A 22,028-nucleotide genomic window follows, 5' to 3' on the forward strand; every position below is an offset into this window, starting at 1 on the left:
CAAAGCTATATCTGCATAGCTATGCTGGTATAGGCCCCCCCACCCCCCCAGAATGTAATTGCAGCATATACCAAGAGGAGGATAAGTCCTGCTGGTATAATAATACCATCTTCTCAAATAACATCAGCTATGGTGACAGATGCACTCTTCTGTCAGCATAGTTGTGTTTACCCTGGTGATTCTGGTGGCTTTGAGCCTGGGGTTAGGGCTGGCCCTCAGGAAGAACTCTCCAGAATTGTCTGCCTCCAATCTGCACTTGTAACAGACTGCAGGTCTCACTGCGGATTTAAAAAATATTTTAAACTAAACATCTCAAGTTTCCTCATTGGCTTTGAGGTTTTTGTCTCAAAACTGCCTGTGACAGAAGGCAATATTCTACAGTATCCTGAATAAACTTTATTGAATTAGGTGTAATACCTCTGGGGTCTATTGTATTAAAAATACAATTGTTTGTGTTGTTGTAGGATTGTATGCAGCTTTTCTAGGGACATGACTAATGTAAATGTTAGGAATGTCAGAGGACTGTTTGGGACAATATGTGTGAAGTGGGTTTCCTAGGAGGTACTTGGGAGGCCTTTTGAAGCTATACCCTGAGGAGAAGAACACATTATATACTGATTACCTGCTCCTGGAAACTCCAGATCAGAGATCCCTGAACTGTATAAAGGTGGACTAAACTTTTCATGAGTATGCTAGTTCTGAGCTGAATGTGTTCTGGACTCTCCATCCTTAGAGGATTTTAAGGCCTGGCTTGACTAAACCTGGCTGGGATGATTTAGTTGGTGTTGGTCCTACTTTGAGCAGGGGGTTGGACTAGATGACCTCCGGAGGTCTCTTTCAACCCAAATCTTCTATGATTCTATGGACTTGTTGACCACAAAAGCGACCCCCTTTTGTACTTGAAAGACTCACCTGGAAGAGCACATGTTGGAGGCAATTGGGGTGATCTCTGGTAAGTTTATTAGTATGCGTGCAGGTTTTTATTATTTTAATGTGTTTTCTCTATTGTTTTTTACCTTAAGAATAAAATAGACTTGCGTAGGAAGTGCTGGGTGGTAATTTATAACTGTTGGCAATTACACTGTGTACCATCTCTGAAGGGAGAAGCAAACAGGTCTGTTTAGGCAGACTATCTTTTGCTGGGAATAACAAAGAGAAGGCAGGGAACTGTTCAGCCTGGGAATACTCAATCAGAAGAGAGAGAGATGTGGGTCTCAACCCATGAGAGGTGGCAGCCAGGGGAGCCTGAGAGTGGGTGCCCTTGCTGAACCACTAAGGGGATATAAAGGTGTAGTTGCCCTCAAAAGAAAGTGTGTGGGGGGGGAGAAATACCTTTCTTTCCAAGGATGGTTTGCAGGACAGCACTTTCAGCTTCTCCCGATCAGAAATGGCAGACAGGAGGTGGTGGTATGTGGATGAGGTCCATGCTGAGACAGTTGAGCAGGCTGCATGGAAGCTCCCTCCTCTGAGACCAGGCCAGAAGTCTGCTATGGGTTCTGTAGTCAGATCAGCTGAAGGAGTATTCCCGCCAAACCTACAGAGGAGAATAAGATCACTTAGACTAAATGTGGATGCAGTAGCTTGAGTCCTGAGAGTTTTGGCTGCAGTTTCCTATTGCGCAGTTCTGTAGTCAATAAGGAGCCCATTGTGAGCATCAGCAAAATAAAAAACCCCTACATAAAATCATAGAATATCAGGGTTGGAAGGGACCTCAGGAGATCATCTAGTTCAACCCCCCTCCTCAGGACCAATCCCCGATTTTTGCCCCAGATCCCTAAATGGCCCCCTCAGGGATTGAACTCACAACTTTGGGTTTAGCAGGCCAATGCTCAAACCACTGAGCTATCGTTGCACCCCTGTTTTAAACTAGATTTCCCAAGCAACATTTTCAGGACTGGTGCTTTACCTGACTCCAGTTTGCTGTACATTCAAAATTACCAAAGATACATTTTAGGGGCCTGTGGCTCCGCCTGAAGAAATTGGAATGGCAAGCTAAAATCTGATATATTTCTCAGTATTTTGTTGATAAGCTCTTTGAGGAGAGCATGTAGACAAAGCAGACACTGAGGCTTTAGACAAGAGAATAAGTCTGTCCTTCCAGTGAGAGAGAATTTTCAGACTCTCTTATCTCGGCAGGTGTTTGAAGCCACTGTTCCTCCAGGTTCCAGCACAGAGATTACATGGTAGGAGGATGCCATTGCTGCTTTTCCTGGTGATAGGAAGAGCAAGAGTCTGATTCTCTGGAAAACCATCCAACCCCAAAAGCTTCTTTTGTTTGGGGTTTCCCAAGACTGAGCAGATTTCCTCTCCCCTCCCCCCATGAGGGGCACTTCATGGTGGGCCCTCACCTGAAAATAAACCACTTCAGGTACTTGAGATAACTAGTGAAGCCTATTCAATAAAACTAGCTCATTGTCCCAGGGACAAGTTTACCTTTTCCCCAAATGACAGGTTTCAAAGTAGCAGCCGTGTTAGTCTGTATCTGCAAGGAGAAAAGGAGTACTTGTGGCACCTTAGAGACTAACAAAGTTATTTGAGCATAAGCTTTCGTGAGCTACAGCTCACTTCATCGAATGCATTCAGTGGAAAATACAGTGGGGAAATTTATATACACAGAGAACATGAAACAATGGGTGTTACCATACACACTGTAAGGAGAGTGATCAGGTAAGGTGAGCTATTACCAGCAGGAGGGTGGGGTGGGGGCAGAAACCTTTTGTAGTGATAATCAAGGTGGGACATTTCCAGCAGCTGACAAGAACATCTGAGGAACAGCGGGGGAAGGGGGGCAATAAACATGGGGAAACAGTTTTACTTTGTGTAATGACCCATCCACTCCCAGTCTTTATTCAAGCCTAAGTTAATTGTATCCAGTTTGCAAATTAATTCCAATTCAGCAGTCTCTCGGAATCTGTTTTTTAAGGTTTTTTTTGTTGAAGAATTGCCACTTTTAGGTCTGTAATTCAAAAACCAGTCGGAGAACACTTCAATCTCTTTGGTCACTCGATTACAGACCTAAAAGTGGCAATTCTTCAGCAAAAAACAGACTCCAACGAGAGACTGCTGAATTGGAATTAATTTGCAAACTGGATACAATTAGCTTAGGCTAGCTGAGTGTAAGGGAAGCTGAGTGTAAGGAACCACCGTCACTTACTTTAAGAAGATGATAAACACCTTCCTAGCATCTCTGAGGAAACATACAAATAATGTCTGTGTATCACTTGAGTTTAGATGTTGTTACAGGGAGTGCACATCAGGACAAAGGACATTCTAGTGTTTTTACATGATGGTCTGAGCATGGGAAAGACAATGCAGTCATACTGCATTATAAGAAACCCGTGAGAATCTCTCATAACTGTCACGTATCAGAATCCTGAGGTTTGTCACACGTATCGGTCCTCTAGCAATATGCAGATTCTTAATCTACATATCCTAATATCCACCTTTCAGCTTCACAGTTGGCAGATCTCTTCCTCTTCTCAATGAAAACATCATGCACAGTCGACATCTTTGTCCTAGACAGTTTTGGCGTGCTCTCAGTGAATTCTCAGTTATATGTTCTGTCAAACATGGTAGTTCTTTGAACTAGCTAGGCCTCTATTTCCAAGGCACCCTAATCTTCCGCATATAATAGGAAGTGGTAGTGCTGCCCTTCTGCTTGAATTCAAACATCCTGAAGAAGTAGAAATGCATATATTGGATGGGAACAGAGCCTGCAGAGGAATAAAGGTGTATATAGCAGAGGTATTCAAAGTCTCAGGCACAGATCTTCTCATTACTATGCACTCTGCAAAAAGCAGCAATTGAGGCGGGTGGGGGATGTTGCAGAGTGATCACATACATTTTATAAGGAGGTCTGTAAGGCTACTTCAGGTTCTTCCATATCCACACTTCCTCTGATGTTATAACATAAACATCGTCACACTTGGTGATGCAGTGTTTGGTAGAAGGGTGTTAAGGCAAAGGATGCCACCATAACCCTTAAGTTCTTTTTCAGTTCTACAGGTATAAATTGAATCCTCCCTCCTTCCATAGAGATAACTTTTACTACTTTCACATCCCACTGTGAAGACTGTCTTATGTGGAGGAAACTGAGAAAGCAAATGTTCTGTCTTACCTGTGAATCTTTATGCTAAGACCTTCTGTCAGTCTGAACCTTCTTCGGAGGATTGCATTATGTCCAGAATGTGAAGGGTTTTTTGGTTGGTTGATTTGGTTTGTTGTTTTTGGCTGTTGCTCACTTGTTATATTTGAAAAGGAAGTGTGTTTCTTTACCAAATCCCTAAATTTCATGTCAATGCTTTGCTGCAAATGCTTTCAGTTGCGTAGCACATTTATTATAGTAAACATTTTTTAGCTTTGGAAGCTGTCATTCTGGAGAGATCTTCCCGAGGGGCAGCCATAGGCCAGGCTCCAAGCAAAGATCTGGTCTGCCTCTGGTTGTCATGGAGACAGGAAATACCCCATTGTGAAGACTGTCCTAAAATCAAAAGTCAGAGATAAGACAGAATTGTCCCTTTCCCAGCTCGATTTAAATAGCTCTTACAACTTGTGGTGAGTTAAAATTATTCCCTTTATGGGATTTGGTTTTATTCACAAAAGGAACTCAGTGAAACACAAAATCCATTCCAGACCTCTTCCTCGTCACCCCCCAAGTTTACCTGCTCGAATGCTTCCTTCCACAGGACTGCTCAGCCTACACCGTGGGTCGAACCTGGAGCCACTCCAACCTCACTTTATATCCAGATATGATAATGAGCCAACTTCACTATTTACAAAACTCACATAACTCTTTCCTAGCAAGAATACCTGCTTTTAGAGATGGGGGTTTCAGGCCAACACTGCTGACCTGATTTTTAAAGAGAGGATGGTAAAAGTGTCCCTGTTCATTTTATTTGTTCTTAATGGGATTTGACTCTTGGGCAAACTTTGCAAAAAATTCATCCTGGACAAAAACCAGGCCTAGAAATTTTTAGGCTAAAAAGAGAATTTTTCACAAAGTCGAGTAACTGAATGCACGTTTGTTGTGCTGGAGATCTTTATTACCAGTGTACCAGGTTAAACTGCACTGGTACAAATTTGCATGTGGTTTAACAGGTGGCTAATATCTCAAGTATGAACAAGGCCTTAGAAACATTTAGGCACCCCTTAATTAAACTTTTGCTAGCACTATAGGAATAATCCCTCTCTTAATGCAAAGCAGGATATTTTAGTAATCTTCTCTGCTGTTGCACACTGAGTAGAGAATTAAATGTATCAGTAAACCCAACATCCAGCAGCTATACCTCAACCATATTAATTAACAAACAAAAACTACATTTAGTGACAGTTAAGAAGACATCAGAACACATCCCATCCATCCAAATTCTTTAAAGCATGGAAATACGAAGTTAAGAGGAAAGACTCCTGCATTCATGTCCACTTTCATGTTGCCTACAACACTGTCAGTAACACACTCCAAAGGCTTTCACATCCCAGCTCGAAAAGATACCAGAAATCAATACATACACCAACTTCATCAAACTAACACTATCAAAAAACCTTAACATTGACTTCATCATTATTAAGGTAAATAACTTTCAAATGTGACAGTCACATGTACCTATATGTATAATTGATATAACAGCATATGAGGTCACAGTTAAGTCTTATGTTGGAGATGGGAAGTGAATGCCTTTTGGAGTGTTCTGATGTGTTATCAACAGTATTGTAGGCAATATGAAGATGGAGAGGAATGCAATAATTTTTTCCTGTTTTATTTCCATGCTTTTAAAGTTTTCAGTGGATGGGGCGTGTCCAGATGCAACCTTATCTGTCATTAAGCATAGTTTGTGTTTGTTACTTTCTTAATTTTTATGCAGCTTTAGGTGTACCACAGTGGATAGCTCCCCAGAGTCAGGGAGAAGGGAAGCTGCACCTGCCTGGGAATCAGAAGGAGAAACTGCGCTGCTGAAGTCAGTCCTGACTGTCAACCCTTCTGAAGGGTATGAGAGGCTATAACATGCCTCAATAAGTGTTTCTATAAACTTTTTTCCCATTTAAAAATTATGGAAAGTAAGTATGCCAAGAGCAACCCTACTATATTTAGCAGTGATGACATAACCTGTCAATCTGTCATCACACACATCCCGAAACACACCATAGCTTATTATTGGACTTCTGGAAACTGGATACAGCTAGGTGTGGCTGCAGCAGCAGAGTACCTGCATTATACCAGCAGGTCTACCTACTCTGTTCCACCTTCCTCAAGGTGTTCCATCCCTGCCACCATGAACGCATACCTGTCAACCCTCAGAATTTAAAAGCACGATTTTTTAAGTTGTGCTAAAGAACAAGGCTATCAATCCAAGAGTAATAACAGACTCATTTTCTAAATTGGGTATGGGGGGGCCCACAGCGGGAGCAACACAACCTACAATTTGACCTGTGGGTTACACAAGTAAAATGTGTAACAAATGACTGAAATGTGAAAAGCGTGTATTTTGGGGATTCTTGCACTATAGTTTACAGATAATCAATATTATAAGATTCCATGAATGTCACACTGACAACTATTATGTCTATAGAGTCCATGTGAAGCATGGAAACAGCTACAAGAATTTTTGGGGGCTCTTTCTGTTCAGAATATCACCAGGTTGAATCATCACTAGGTTTTGTGCTCTATTACCATCCCAATTTTAAGTTCTCAGCCATTTTGACTTCACAAATTATATTTTTACAGTGTACAGTTACAGTAAGGCATGTTATATCTGTGCTATGCCAAGAGTCCTAGACCATGTTGATATCAGAGATAACTCAACCAATCACTGCTCTTACTCTATAGCTAATTTGCATACAGCAATTTCGTTGGTTGTATGAGGGAGACTGTACAGATGATTGATTACTTAACCGAACTGCCACACCTATAACGGCCACCCACACAAATCAACACATCTTCCATTGCAGCGCCCCCTCCTGCCCTGAAAGAAATCAGCACAGCCACCCACACAACAAGCAGATACAATGATCCCAAACACACTTTAGCCTCCCAGGGCAGCACGCCCCTTATTCACCACCCATGGAATTCAATATAAATTTCTCAGCACAACCTTGCTGCCAGCACCAGACACAACTCAACACCTCTCCCAGCGCAACACACACACACTTGCCAACCATCACTCATACTTACCATGAAATCACAGATGTGAGTGCAAAGCCATGGGTCATCACTAGTCACAGGTAAGTACAAAACCTGTGTGAGATCTTCTCACTGTGTGAATCACATGCAACCATAACATGCCCCACATAGGCAAGTACCAGGGTTTGAATCTCTTTACTTTCTATTCCCTAGCATAGATTCTTACTACTTGAACTACACGAGTAGCTTGTATTGCTAACTCCTTTGTAGACAGCCAATGGAGCATTTGATATAGACTTCCTCAGTGGGTTACACAACTTTTTCTAGTCAGTGGTAGAATACTGATGATCAGGAATCCTGGACTGTATTCCTGGCTCCTGGACAGGAGTGTGGTTTAATGTGGTTTGAAATGTGGCATCTAAAACTGGTTAATTCAGTCTGAAAGGCAGTGCAGTGGTGTCATTTATCATGTTTACAGGTCTGGGTTCTATTCGTGGCCACCTGTAGTGATCTTGCATAAGTTTTTTAGTAATTTACTTTTTAAAATGGATTGGGGTTCATGGGTTTAGTGAATAATAAGATGTCAAGACCAGGATGTGGGCAGTCTGACCTAGTGGTCGGAGCAGGAGTCAGGCCGGATCAAATATCAGGAGGTCAGAGTCTGAGACAGGCCAGAGGGCAAACCAAGGTCAGGAGGCAGGCAAGGAGATCAGCAACAGTCAGTAGGAGCAGGTATTGCAAGGGAAGCAGTCTGAAGCAGGGAGAACAGAGTTGTGTGGACAACTTTGTGTTTCTCTTCTGGGTTTATATTAGGGCTATTGATTAATCGCAGTTAACTTGCGATTAACTCAAAAAAATTTAATCGCGATTAAAAAGATTGCAATTAATCGCAGTTTTAATCACACTAATAAACAGTAGAATGCCAGTTGAAATTTATTAAATATTTTGGATGTTTTCCTACATTTTCAAATATATTGACTTCAGTTACAACACAGAATACAGAGTAGACATGCTCACTTTATATAGTTATTTATTACAAATATTTGCACTGTAAAAATGGTAAACAAAAGAAATGCTATTTTTCAATTCAGTTCATACAAGTACTGTAGTGCAATCTCCTTATTGTGAAAATGCAACTTGCAAATGTAGATTTGTTTTTGAGTGCAGTTATGTAACAAAAAAAACAACGTAAAACATTAGAGCCTACAAGTCCACTCAGTCTTACTTCTAGTTCAGCCAGTCGCTAAGACAAACAAGTTTGTTTACATTTATGGGAGGTAATGCTGCCCGCTTCTTATTTACAATATCACCTGAAAGTGAGCACAGGCGTTTGCATGGCATTTTTGTAGCCAGCACTGCAAGGTATTTACGTGCCAGATATGCTAAACATTCGCATGCCCTTTAAAGCTGGGAACCTGCAGAAAATGTACATATCTCAGTGCTTGTACAAACATCCTATAGGAAGCACCCCGAAAAGCTTGGTCCCACATCGCTATGAGAGTACCCCTTGGGGAGGGGGTGATGTCAGGGCCTGAAGGTCTTGAACTCTGGTTGATAGGACTCTTTGGTGCCAATAAGCTCCAACCTGCCACCCAGTGACCTGCTAACTGTCGTCAGAATAGAGGACCCCAGTCCCAAAATCCAATTGGCAGAATACTGGGGATCATGACTGGTTCACAGCTTCTATATAAACTAGGGCTGTCAAGGAATTCATTTTTTTAATTACACCATTAAACAATAATAGAATACTATTTATTTAAATAGTTTTGGATATTTTCTACATTTAAAAATATATTGATCTCAGTTACAACACAGAATACAAAATGTAGAGTGCTCACTTAATATTTACTTTGGATTACAAATATTTGCACTGTAAAAAACAAAAGTAATAGTATTTTTCAGTTCACCTAATACAAGTACTGTAGTACAATCTCTTTATCATGAAAGCTGAACTTAAAGATGTGGCATTATATACAAAAAACCTGCATTCAAAAATAAAACAATCTAAAACTTTAGAGCCTACAAGTCCACTCCATCCTACTTCTTGTTCAGCCAATTGCTCAGACAAACAAGTTTGTTTACATTTGCAGGAGATTATGCTGCCTGCTTATTTACAATATCACCTGAAAGTGAGAACAGGCATTCGCATGGCACTGTTGTAGCCGGCATCGCAAGATATTTATGTGCCAGATGCCCTAAAGATTCATATGTCCCTTCATGCTTCAACCACCATTCCAGAGGGCATGCTGATGATGCGCGTTAAAAAAAATGGGTTTCAGAGTAACAGCCGTGTTAGTCTGTATTCGCAAAAAGAAAAGGAGTACTTGTGGCACCTTAAAGACTAACCAATTTATTTGAGCATAAGCTTTCGTGAGCTACAGCTCACTTCATCGGATGCTCACGAAAGCTTATGCTCAAATAAATTGGTTAGTCTCTAAGGTGCCACAAGTACTCCTTTTCTTTTTGTTAAAAAAAATAATGCATTAATTGAATGTGTAGCTTAACTCCTTGGGGGAGAATTCATAGAATCATAGAATATCAGGGTTGGAAGGGACCTCAGGAGGTCATCTAGTCCAACCCCCTGCTCACAGCAGGACCAATCCTCAACTAAATCATCCCAGCTGGAGCTTTGTCAAGGCTGACCTTAAAAACTTCTAAGAAAGGCGATTCCACCACCTCCCTAGGTAACGCATTCCAGTGCTTCACCACCCTCCTAGTGAAAAAGTTTTTCCTAATATCCAACCTAAACCTCCCCCACTGCAACTTGAGACCATTACTCCTTGTTCTCTCATCTGCTACCAATGAGAACAGTCTAGATCCATCCTCTTTCAGGTAGTTGAAAGTAGCTATCAAATCCCCCCTCATTCTTCTCTTCCGCAGACTGAACAATCCCAGTTCCTTCAGCCTCTCCTCATAAGTCATGTGTTCCAGTCCCCTAATCATTTTTGTTATTGCATGTCTCCTACTCTGTTTTACCCACATTCTGCCATATATTTTATGTTATAGCTGTCTTGGATGATGACCAGCACATGTTTGTTTTAAGAACACTTTCACTGCAGATTTGACAAAACGCAAAGAAGGGTACCAATGTGAGATGTCTAAAGAGAACTACATCACTCGACCCAAGGTTTAAGAATCTGAAGTGCCTTCGAAAATCTGAGAGTGACAAGGTGTAGAGCAAGAGTCTTAAACCACCAGCTGTCCATGCCCCCCCCCCAAGCATTTACCTAGAGCGGCTCTGGCCTGGCACACACCGGGGCCAGGGCAGGCTCCCGCCCTGCCCTGCCCCCGTGCTACTCCGGGAAGCGGCTGGGACCTGGGGGAGTGGGGGCACAGGGGTCTGTGTGTTGCCCTGGCTACTCCTCCAGGTACATCCCCCAAAGCTCCCGTTGGCCGCGGTTCCCCATTTCCGGCCAATGGGAGCTTCGGGGGTGGTACCTGGAGGAGAGGCCAGGGCAACACACAGACCCCTGTGCCCCCCCCCCTCCTTCCCCAGGTCCCGGCTGCTTCCCGGAGCAGCGCGGGGGCAGGGTAGGCAGGCAGGGAACCTGCCCTGCCACTGATGTGGGCCAGACTGGACCTGCCTCCCCCCCGAACCCCCTGCCCTGAGCCTCCTGCTGTACCCCACACCCCTCCTGCACCCTGACCCCCTGCCCCACCCTGTACCCCAACCCCCTGTCCTGAGCCCCCTGCGCACCCTGGGGGCAGGGAGGGGGTGGAGTTGGGCTGGGGATTTCAGGGAAGGAGTCGGAATGGGGGCAGGGAAGGGGTGGGAAGAGGCGGACTGGGGGCGGGGGCAGGGCAGCGTGCGGGGATGGTCAGTGCTGCGGCCCTCAGGCCAATGTATTAGTCCTCATGTGGCCCTCGTGGTCATTTGAGTTTGAGACCCCTGGTGTAGAGCATGCTTTCAGAAGTCTTAAAAGAGCAATACCCCGATGCGGAAACTACAAAACCCAAACCACCAAAAAAGAAAATCAACTTTCTGCTGGCGGCATCTGACTTGGATGATGAAATTGAACATAAGTCAGTCCACACTGCTTTGGATGGTTATCGAGCAGAACCCGTGATCAGCATGGATATACTGGGGCATGTACATTTTCTGCAGGTTCCCAGTTGTACTCCTCAGACCATATGCCACATTTATGTTTAGAGTGCAGGATTTTGTGAGCCACACATTCCTCATGGCCCTGTACCAGTACCGTGTAAAAATGGCTGTGTCCTGTGAGGGAAGGAGTCAGGTTAGCAGGAAATTGGAGCCCGAGACAGGCCCGAGGGCAAACCAGAAGTCAGGAAGAAGGCAGGGTCACGTTACCAGGAGATCAGCAGTAAGAGCAGGTATCACGGAGGAAGCAGTCTGAAGCAGGGAGACCCCAGTTGTATGGACAACTTCGTGTTCATGTGATGGGTTTATATAGAAGCTGTGAACCAATAAGGACCCCCAACATTTTGCCAACCGGATTCCAGGGCTGGGGTCCTCGGTCAGAGTTCATCTCCTATTCTGATGAAAATTTTGAAGGTTACTGGGTGGCAGGTTGGAACTTACTGCCAAAAAGGGTTGACCCTGCAGAGTTCAAGACCTGCAGTTCCTTACATAAGGGTAATGAAGTGCCTGGACAGATAAATAGCAATTAGAAGAGCTGAGATATGAACTCCTGTTCTCTTCTTTCCCAGCTCAAGAAAAGCTAAGCTTCTGTCTTGTTCAGTCTGTCCCTGTTTCTCAGTGGTGGCAGAGGATTTGCACCATGGCAGATATGTCCTCATATGTGATCGGTTTGGCTTCGTGCACATATTTTCTGTTTTTTTCTAACAGTTTATTAAATGGTCTATAGACACATGCTCCTCATGTGCTGGTTTCAAGTATATCAATTATATATAGGTGGCAACAATGAGGACAAAGATAAGTGAGACAATCCATTGAAAAATTGCCAGAAAGGGTGATTTTTGAACTCTTATTATTCTGCCAATCCATTTTTATCAAATCACCATGAAAAATTCAAATAATTTTGATTTAATTTTTGCTGTGTCAGTGACCTTCTTACAAAATCAGGAGTTTAAAACTCTTGTTAAACTTAAATCTGTATGCGACTTTACCTTTGGTTCATATGAGAGAGACTAAGTGGGTGAGGTAATATCTTTTATTTTAATATCTTTTATATTCCCTCACCCACCTTTTGTCTCTTATATCCTGGGATCGACACAGCTACAATACTGCATTTGAATCATATAGAAAGACACCACTGATGTGGTTGATTTAATATATCCTCTCTACACACATGCACATCATACAGCATTTGAAAGCTTATGTCTACTTTAAGATGAGGTATGGTGTAGATCCTTTACCATACAAACAGGAATAAACAATGATCTCATGAACATATTAAAATGACTGCTTTGAAATTGATTTGTATTTATTTCTGTAAGTTTAATGTCTATGTATTATTTCAAGACCTAAAATTGGGTTTCTGTCATCTCAGAGCATCACAGCAATATAAAGGGTAAAACAAAATCTAATAATTTTGTACAGATATATACATAATGTAATAAGCACTGGTGACATTGCTAGTCAACATCATTATAATCGACTTGTTCATCAATATGATCTTTGTCGAGAGTGCGTGGGTTACCACGATCTTCACTGCCTTGGCACCTACACAGTTCTGTGCCGGGGAAATAGTGTGAACTACAGACACAGCTGATTGTACCTCTTCCTGGTACAGGCCCAGATAAGGGCTTGTTGAAGCTCAGGTGCCTATGGGCCCTTCAAGAATGCCAGAAGTAGATCATCCACATTTTGTCATCCATATTATAATTGTGACTCAATATCTAGTTAATTTATGTGCGAAGGCAACCAGATCTTTGTTTACCAAGATGCTCTTTTGACATGCTCTTCAGAACTGTCCTCACACGGTGGGAGTTTGTCCAATGACTTGCCCTTTTTAATGACTAGATTGAGGCACAAGCAATGTGTGGGTCCTCCTTTTCTTTCTTGCTCTGGTCATACAGCACTGCTACCAACTTCCATGCTGCAGAAATTGCAGCTTTTATGTCACTCTCCCAACTGGGCAAGATCTCTGAAACAGTAAGCTCCCTTTGTTTTGGCAACATTAAACACGGATTTTTTTTTTCCCCCAGTACCAAAAAGTCATTACACAGAATCACATCCAGTTAATGCATGGTTTTCACAAAATTGTGAAGATTCCTCTTTTTAGGAGGTCAACTTCGGGGTAGGCCCTTAATCTGGGAGTCAGCTACTTGGAAAATTAACTTAACCCCTGTATAGATAGTGCTAGGTCAATGGGAGAATTCTCCCATTAACCTCACTAACACCCCTGTTGCTATAGGTAGCATCTTCACTGAAGTGCTATTGTGGCCCAACTGTAGCAGTGCAGCTGCACCACTGGAGCATTTTAAGTGTAGACAAGCCTAAGTCTTTAAACTTAAATGGTTAACAGGGAAGGGTCTTGAAGAAGAAAAGTTCCTTGAAAAGGTGGTGGTTTCTGAGTTTGGGAAAGAAGTTAACTCATATAAATATAAATCATAATAAAATGCCATTTTATATTAGTACGTAGTTACAGCAAGGTCATTTGATTCTATATTTCCGCATATAGCTCTTGTGACAAAATGGCCAATGTTGGTATGGTGGATTCCACACTTTTCTTGGCAGGGGAGCTAGGATGCCACCCCTTGCCCCTGCTCTTGGGGCGCTGAGGGCCCTGCTAGTAGCCAGGGAAGGTGGTAGAGGAGGGAAGCGGGGAAGGGGTCTGGGTTTGCGCCTCACTCTGAGCCCCAGCCCCTCTCAACCCCTGTGAGTTTCTTACCCTCTTCCCCCTTGGCTAGGGTTACCCTTGGTCCTTGACGCTGGGAGAGGGAGTCTCTGCCTTCCCTCGCTTCCTCTCTGATCTTTCAATTCTCAGCAACACACCTCCAAACTCCACTCCTCTCTCCTTGCACCACCTTATCTGCCTGAAGCAGGGGTTTTTATTAGGTTCCTGACAGGTCCTTAATTGGCTACAGGTGCTCCAATTAATCTGTAGTAGCCTTCCCTAGTTGACTGGGAACCATGCCTTAATTAGGCTAGGGCTTATATATCTCCCCTCAACCACTCACTCACAGGCTGAGTCCTTGAGGAGCGGGGTCCTCCCTTTGTCCTGCAGGTAAGCCATGCTTGCCTTGCTTCTGAAGGAGTGGGACCTCCGTGACCTTCGGAACTGGCATTCCATCTCACTCCTCAGCACAGACTATAAGATTGTAGTGAAGGCCATCTCGCTGTGGCTGGGGTCCGTGCTGGTGGATGTGGTCCACCCCAACCAGACCTACACTGTCCTGGGCCATACCATCTTTGACAATCTGTACTTGGTCCAGGATCTCTTGAAGTTCGGGTGTGGGGATGGTCTGTCGTTTGCCCTTCTGTCCCTGGATCAGGAGAAAGCATTCGACAGGGTGGACCATGGGTATCTCTTGGGCACTCTGAAGGCATTCGATTTTGGGCCCCAGTTTGTGGGTTCTCCCCAGGTACTGTACGCCTCTGGAGTATCTGGTCAGGCTCAGCTTCGGGCTCAGGGTGCATCAGGGGTGTCCGCTGTGTCCGCTGTCAGGCCACCTGTATGCTCCGTCAGTGGAGTCCTTCCTGTCTTAGTTGGTGGCTCCTCCACAAAGGCATGAGCATGGGTATGTACTTGATGCGGTTCACCCCTGTTCCTGACGCCTGCCCCTTTTGCAGCGTGAGGGAGACCCTGGTGCATGTATACCTGGCTCCTCCTGACCATCCTTTTAAGTTTCTGGCTGCACTTTTCCCCTCACCTTTTCATATACTCACACAATATCCATGGCCCCACAAAGTCACGGGACCTCCTTGTCAGCCTCTTCCTAGTGCTGGTCAAAGTAGCCATCTATAAAACCAGGGAGAGGAAGTTCACTAAGTGGGTTTCCTGTGACTGTGGGGCCTATTTCCGATCCTGCCTTCGCTCACATATCCAGGCAGAGTTCCTCTGGGCGGCGTCCGATCGCTCCCTTGACACCTTCGAGGAGCCGTGAGCACTGTCCGGGGTTCTCTGCTCGGTGTCCCCTTCAGGTTCCCTTTGTTTGACCCTTTGACTTTCACACCTGCCCCTGTTAAATAATTACGGGGGGGGGGGGCACAATGAAAAATGTGAGTTCCTGGACCTTGTGGATCCTCCCCTAAGGCTGAGGGAGAGCCCTTTAGCAATGGACAGGTGCAGTTGGCCAGAACCCAATAGGACCACTCTCCCACTACTCCCTGGACCTGCTGTATCACACTGTTCACATAGCAATATCATCAGGGAACGGTCACATAAAATGTTTGCATTTAAATACAGCATATTCACAAATAACTTAAAAGCTTGTTCTATTTTAAATATTTGCAGAATAAAGAGACGTTTTCACCTTTAAATGGAGTCATGAGCTAATAACTTCTATCAAACATTTCCCAACTATCAGTTTTCTCCTTAAAGTATTCATTCTTTTTATGACTGTGTTTATAAAAAGTTAATTTTAATAAGAATTTCTAGGAATATTTGTTAGTGAGATGTGTTTTTAAACAAAACTAAGGTTCTCTTTGCAGAGAGGAGGGAAGGGGATGGTGAGTTTAGAAAGCGATATAGAGGCCCTTAGCTTGTGTTTTATGGCTTTGGTAATGTATCCGACACACCGCTCCTTTTTGGGTTAACTGAAATAAAAAATAAATCTTTGCCTTATGTTTTAGAAAGAAATCTGCATATGAAAATATTTTAGGATGTTTTCTTGAAATAGAGATTGTGTGCCTGGCAAACTGGAAGTCTTTAAACAAGGAAAATGTGTCCTGGTTTTTAAGACTTATTTTTTTGTAATAAACTAGATTGCTCCTATATATATACACACACCTTATTATTTGTAGTAATTACCTTAAAAGTTTGCAGTTAAAGACTCCTATCAAATATTCTGTGAAAGGTACAAATTACAGTTATTTATATGTATTTTTTTTAATATACTGTATATGTTAGAAGCAAAACTGAAGTTGTAAAGTTGCATTCCAGGGTCTGTGTAAATGGATTTGGAGGTCACAAATAGAGATTTTTTTTTTTTTCCTAGAGAGTTTTCATTTTTGATACTTTCAAAGCCTTGGGTATATGCCTGCAACTCAAGATATGTCTGGGTATGTCTACACTTCAAACTTGTTATAATTCTCAGCTCAAGGAGACACTCGCACTAGCTCTGATTGATCTAGTTCACTAAAAATAAAGTGTGGCCACGGAGATGCCCTGAGTCTCATGGTCCCACGGTCTCCAACAGGATTGAAGTGTAGACATACCCTCAGTGACAGAAAAAGGATTCCTAAGAATTTCTTTCATTAGTTTACACCCTTCTACATCACAGAAGCAACCCAAAAAAAAGCATGGGCATATGAGCCGGCATGGTTTGAACATACTTTCAATCAACATAATTGAAAGTATCATAAAATTCAGTGAAGACAAATTTATAATGTATAAGACTATAATAATGTTACTAATCGTTTTTGCATCAATATTGATTCAAAACATTTTCAAGAATGTTGCTATTCGCTTCACGAAAAGAGCAATGGTATCACGGGGCAGAGAGATCTTACAGTGAGATCTGCAGGACCACTGTATGGTCTTCCATCCCCATTCTCTCCTTTACAGATGCAGAGTCTGGTAGAAGGTGTTATGGAATGTGGTGCCCTAGTAACCCTTAAGTTCTTTTTTATTTCTGCATGGTTAAATTGAATCCTTCCTCCATCCCAATAGATGATTTTATTGCTTTCCGCTATCCACTATGAAGGCTAACAGATGTGGCGAGGATGGAGAATGAAAAATATCAGTCTTTCTTTGTGAATTTTCTTTCTCGAATCTTTTGTCAAGCTCCCTTTTATGACTGCGTTTGTCCAGAGTTTTTCTGATTATTGCTCACATGTTAAGTACTTTTGAAAGGGAATTGTGTGTTCCTAGAGGAAATATTTAAATTTCTTGTCAAGGCCATGCTGCAAATGGTTTCAGTTGAATAGGACTTATAAAATCATAGAATATCAGGGTTGGAAGGGACCTCAGGAGGTCATCTAGTCCAACCCCCTGCTCAAAAGCAGGACCCATCCCCAATTAAATCATCCCAGCCAGGGCTTTGTCAAGCCTGACCTTAAAAACTTCTAAGGAAGGAGATTCCACCACCTCCCTAGGCAACGCATTCCAGTGTTTCACCACGCTCCTAGTGAAAAAGTTTTCCTAATATCCAACCTAAACCTCCCCCACTGCAACTTGAGACCATTACTCCTTGTCCTGTCCTCTTCCACCACTGAGAATAGTCTAGAACCATCCTCTCTGGAACCACCTCTCAGGTAGTTGTGTTAAGGAAAAGTTAGCACATGTGACTCCATTTTGGTTTGGGGCCCACCATTGTTTAAATGCCAGCACATCATACATCAGGAGGAGTAATCCTTAGATATTGAATCCCTGTGAAAATCCTCCTCCTTGTCTCCAGCCTGCCTTGTCTCCCAGTATCTGGTTTCTGTCAGTCTTTAACTCCCGGTTTCTTGGCCTTGATGTGAGGCCTCCCATCCTGATAATAAAAGTTACTGATGCATGGCTTTAGGACCATGCTGTGTAATTAACATACTGGTATAGCACGAGGAATGCACCAAGCAGGGATAGGTGGTAGATAAAAGAAGGGTTTGTTTATTGGCTAAGGTTTCCGATGCACGAGGGCAACATGCTTTGCTAAAAGGTATATAACCTTTGTATAATCTGCATTCAGGGTCCCCTCCTGGCTAGCAGGGGGGCACCACGCTCGAGCGTAATAAACTTAGTGTCTTTTGGGAACTCTGCAGTTGTGGACTTTGTTTCTGTGCCGCAGCCTAGATTCGAACTGTGCGTGACCTATCAGGTATAATTCGCAGCACTGGTGTGCGTGTCCTATCAGGTATAATTCGCAGCATTTGTGTGCGTGTCCTATCAGGTGTAATTCGTAGCACTTGTGTGCGTGTCCTACCAGGTGTAATTCGTAGCACTTGTGTGTGTGTCCTATCAGGTGTAATTCGTAGCACTTGTGTGCGTGTCCTACCAGGTGTAATTCGTAGCACTTGTGTGTGTGTCCTACCAGGTGTAATTCGTAGCACTTGTGTGCGTGTCCTACCAGGTGTAATTCGTAGCACTTGTGTGCGTGTCCTACCAGGTATAATTCGCAGCAGTTGTGTGCGTGTCCTACCAGGTGTAATTCGTAACAGTTGAAAGCAGCTATCAAATCCCCCCTCATTCTTCTCTTCCGCAGACTAAACAATCCCAGTTCCCTCAGCCTCTCCTCATAAGTCATGTGTTTCAGACCCCTAATCATTTTTGTTGCCCTTCGCTGGACTCTATCCAATTTTTCCACATCCTTCTTGTAGTGTGGGGCCCAAAACTGGACACAGTACTCCAGATGAGGCCTCACCAATGTCGAGTAGAGGGGGACGATCACGTCCCTCGATCTGCTTGCTATGCCCCTACTTATACATCCCCAAATGCCATTGGCCTTCTTGGCAACAAGGGCACACTGCTGACTCATATCCAGCTTCTCGTCCACTGTCACCCCTAGGTCCTTTTCCGCAGAACTGCTGCCTATCCATTCGGTCCCTAGTCTGTAGCTGTGCATTGGGTTCTTCCGTCCTAAGTGCAGGACCCTGCACTTATCCTTATTGAACCTCATCAGATTTCTTTTGGCCCAATCCTCCCATTTGTCTAGGTCCCTCTGTATCCTATCCCTGCCCTCCAGCGTATCTAGCACTCCTCCCAGTTTAGTATCATCCGCAAATTTGCTGAGAGTGCAATCCACACCATCCTCCAGATCATTTAAGAAGATATTGAACAAAACTGGCCCCAGGACCCACCCCTGGGGCACTCCACTTGACACCGGCTGCCAACTAGACATGGAGCCATTGATCACTACCCATTGAGCCCGACAATCTAGCCAACTTTCTACCCACCTTATAGTGCATTCATCCAGCCCGTACTTCTTTAACTTGCTGACAAGAATACTGTGGGAGACAGTGTCAAAAGCTTCGCTAAAGTCAACATACAATACATTCACTGCTTTCCCTTCATCCACAGAACCAGTAATCTCATCATAGAAGGCGATTAGATTAGACAAGCATGACCTTCCCTTGGTGAATCCATGCTGACTGTTCCTGATCACTTTCCTCTCATGTAAGTGCTTCAGGATTGATTCTTTGAGGACCTGCTCCATGATTTTTCCGGGGACTGAGGTGAGGCTGACTGGCCTGTAGTTCCCAGGATCCTCCTTCTTCCCTTTTTTAAAGATTGGCACTACATTAGCCTTTTTCCAGTCATCCGGGACTTCCCCTGTTCGCCACGAGTTTTCAAAGATAAACTTTATAACTTTATAACATGTATGCGGTTAGTATTTTTCTTCTGTGAAAATTATCCTTTTAGAGTGTTCTTCCTGAGGGACACTCCTAAGCCCATGCTCAGAGTCAAAGATCTGGTCTGCCTCCAGCTGTTGTAGAGATGGGGAACATCCCCACTGGGAAGACTCTCTGACATGAAGGATTCCAGACAGAAAAGTCAGAGCTAAGGTTGAGTTTTTCCATCCCTCAGCAATCCACTGGATTTGGGTGTGCTTAGTTTAAAAAAAAAAAAAAAGTTGAGTAGAATTCCAGGTTTAGTTTGTAGGGTTAGGTGGAAATAGTCTCTGAATATGCGTATGGAATGAAGCAAGGGCTCCTGCCTCAATGATTGGTCATGCTGTGTTGGATTCCTAGAAAATTCCAAGCAAAAAATAATAAAAAAAAGTGCTGTGCTTCCACTGTGAAGCATCTTGAAGTGGAAAATGCTGGAGTTATGGTGTAACAATTCTGCTCCCTTTTTGAATATGTATTATGATAGCCTTTACATGGTTTCTTACCATTGTTACTCCAGGACCACGGATTGCCTCATTCAGTGCACAGGTTGGATGGTAAATGAAGCAGTGTTCCACCCGACCCGTGACTCATTTGCTACAGGGAATGGCTGGTGAAAAGTGAGTGAGATATGATGCCTCATATTAAACAAATGGTAAAAATAAATAGAAAGGTCTGAAGAAGAGCTCGAAAGCTTGTCTTTTACGAACAGAAGTTGGTCCAATAAAACATATTGCCTCACAAACCTTGTCTCTCCAACACAAGGACCAACACAGGTAAAAAATAAATATTGAACATTCACTGAGTACCATGCATCCAGTGCACTGAATATAGCTTTTTTCTTCTTTTTTTAATGCAGTATTAAATGTGTTGGGATCCCCTGTACGTAGATCTCTGAAAAGGAATTAGGTTTGTCTGAGATTATTTGCCTTTCACAATTCCATGCGTACTTACATTTTTAGATAGTAGTTTTGCAAATGAATCCTAAGTTGCTGCTCTCGTTTAAAAATCTATACATAAGTATTTCAGAGACATGTCCTAATGCTTGAGGTTAAACCAGTTTCCAGCTGGTTTCATTTGTCAATTAATGCAAAAGGCTTTTTTCCCCAGGGAAAATTACCTGAACTTTGAATTATTTACAAAATATATGGGTGACCAATGTTAGTTTGATGTATTAAACAGTTGACCATCATAATGGATAAGTATTGCTTTGCCTTTCAATCATGAGAGAATCTATTGATATATATACATTCCTTTTGCGTGGGTTTTTCGTCTAGCGATACATTTTCTCTATGCTCTGTTGTCTCACCCTATGGCAATTGTGTGATACAAAGATATATTATTCTTTCTCCTGTATTTTTTTGGTATAATGACTTTACAGTTGAATGGCTTGCCACCTGGAACAATAATGTAAAATACAACACTCCATTGCTAATAAGGCCTGATTCAGTAATATACATCAGGTACCATAGTTATTTCAGTTGCATTGGTTTCGAAAAGCTGGTAGAATGAGCATAGATTTGAACGATAACTGGGGTTATGAATGTAAGGTTGAAGATTGCTGATTGACCCTTAAGAAGGCATCTTGCATTGTTTACTGCATTGTACTGAGCTTTGGACGTAGATGTCTCAGGGCAAGAAAGTTGTATTTCTATTTGTAGTTGACACACTTAACTTGTGTGTCATTTCCTTTTGCAGACTGTCATAGATGCCCACATTTTCCCAGCCCTCATAAATATTTTACAAACTGCTGAATTTCGGACAAGGAAAGAAGCTGCTTGGGCAATAACAAATGCAACATCTGGAGGCTCTGCTGAACAGATCAAGTAAGTAGCAGTGAAAATTGCTCTGAACATTTAAATGGATGTAATGTTTATGTGAAAGGTACCATACTAAGAGCCCTGGAGCTGGAAAGCCTTTCTTGAGAACAGACAGTTGAAGTGCCCAATTTCCCTGTGCTGTCTGTTTCCAATGTATCTCACTCCTCTGGAGTGGTCAGAGGCCACTTCTGGAGTTGAATTCAGTTATGAATGGTCCACTCAATCCTTGGCCTTGGCTGAGTCTCACCCATGAGAGAACCAGTTGTGAGGCTGGTGCTTGTAACAAAAATATCTCTCCTTTCACCTAGCTCATTTCACAGAGTCCATCACAATCTGAATGTAACAACTTCCAATAAACCTGCACCAGACTCATAACTGGTGAACTGGAGAAGAATGGTTCAAAGGCCCATTTCCAACCCCCTGAGCCTGCCAATCCCTGGTACATTGTTCTTCCTGGTTTATGTACATGAACAAACCCTGCTCAAATGCAATCTCAGTTTCTACATTTTTAAAGCTGAGTTGGTGGAGGCCCACATAGATGATACTTTACCCAAGTGAGTCAGTATCTTACCTAGTGTGGCAGAGCGCCGACCTTGTCCCTGTGGGTCCCATGCTTCCAGGCGGTTTATGCTAGCTTCAGAGGCTCACTGCAACTCTCCACGTAGCCCTTCTCTCTCTGGGGCCAGGGATACAG

At 43.1% G+C, this 22,028-nt stretch overlaps 1 protein-coding gene across 1 annotated transcript in view; it reads left to right on the top strand.

The window, feature by feature from the left end:
- The window catches only part of LOC144266122 (uncharacterized), a 107,036-nt gene that overhangs the window by 67,599 nt on the left and 17,409 nt on the right, over window positions 1–22,028 (top strand). The window contains exon 8 of the mRNA XM_077819355.1: window positions 21,213–21,340. Coding sequence (XP_077675481.1) covers window positions 21,213–21,340 — 128 coding nt within the window. The remainder of the gene's footprint in view (window positions 1–21,212; window positions 21,341–22,028) is intronic.

The sequence above is a fragment of the Eretmochelys imbricata genome, chromosome 1 (assembly GCF_965152235.1).
Source record: "Eretmochelys imbricata isolate rEreImb1 chromosome 1, rEreImb1.hap1, whole genome shotgun sequence".
NCBI lineage: Eukaryota > Metazoa > Chordata > Testudines > Cheloniidae > Eretmochelys > Eretmochelys imbricata.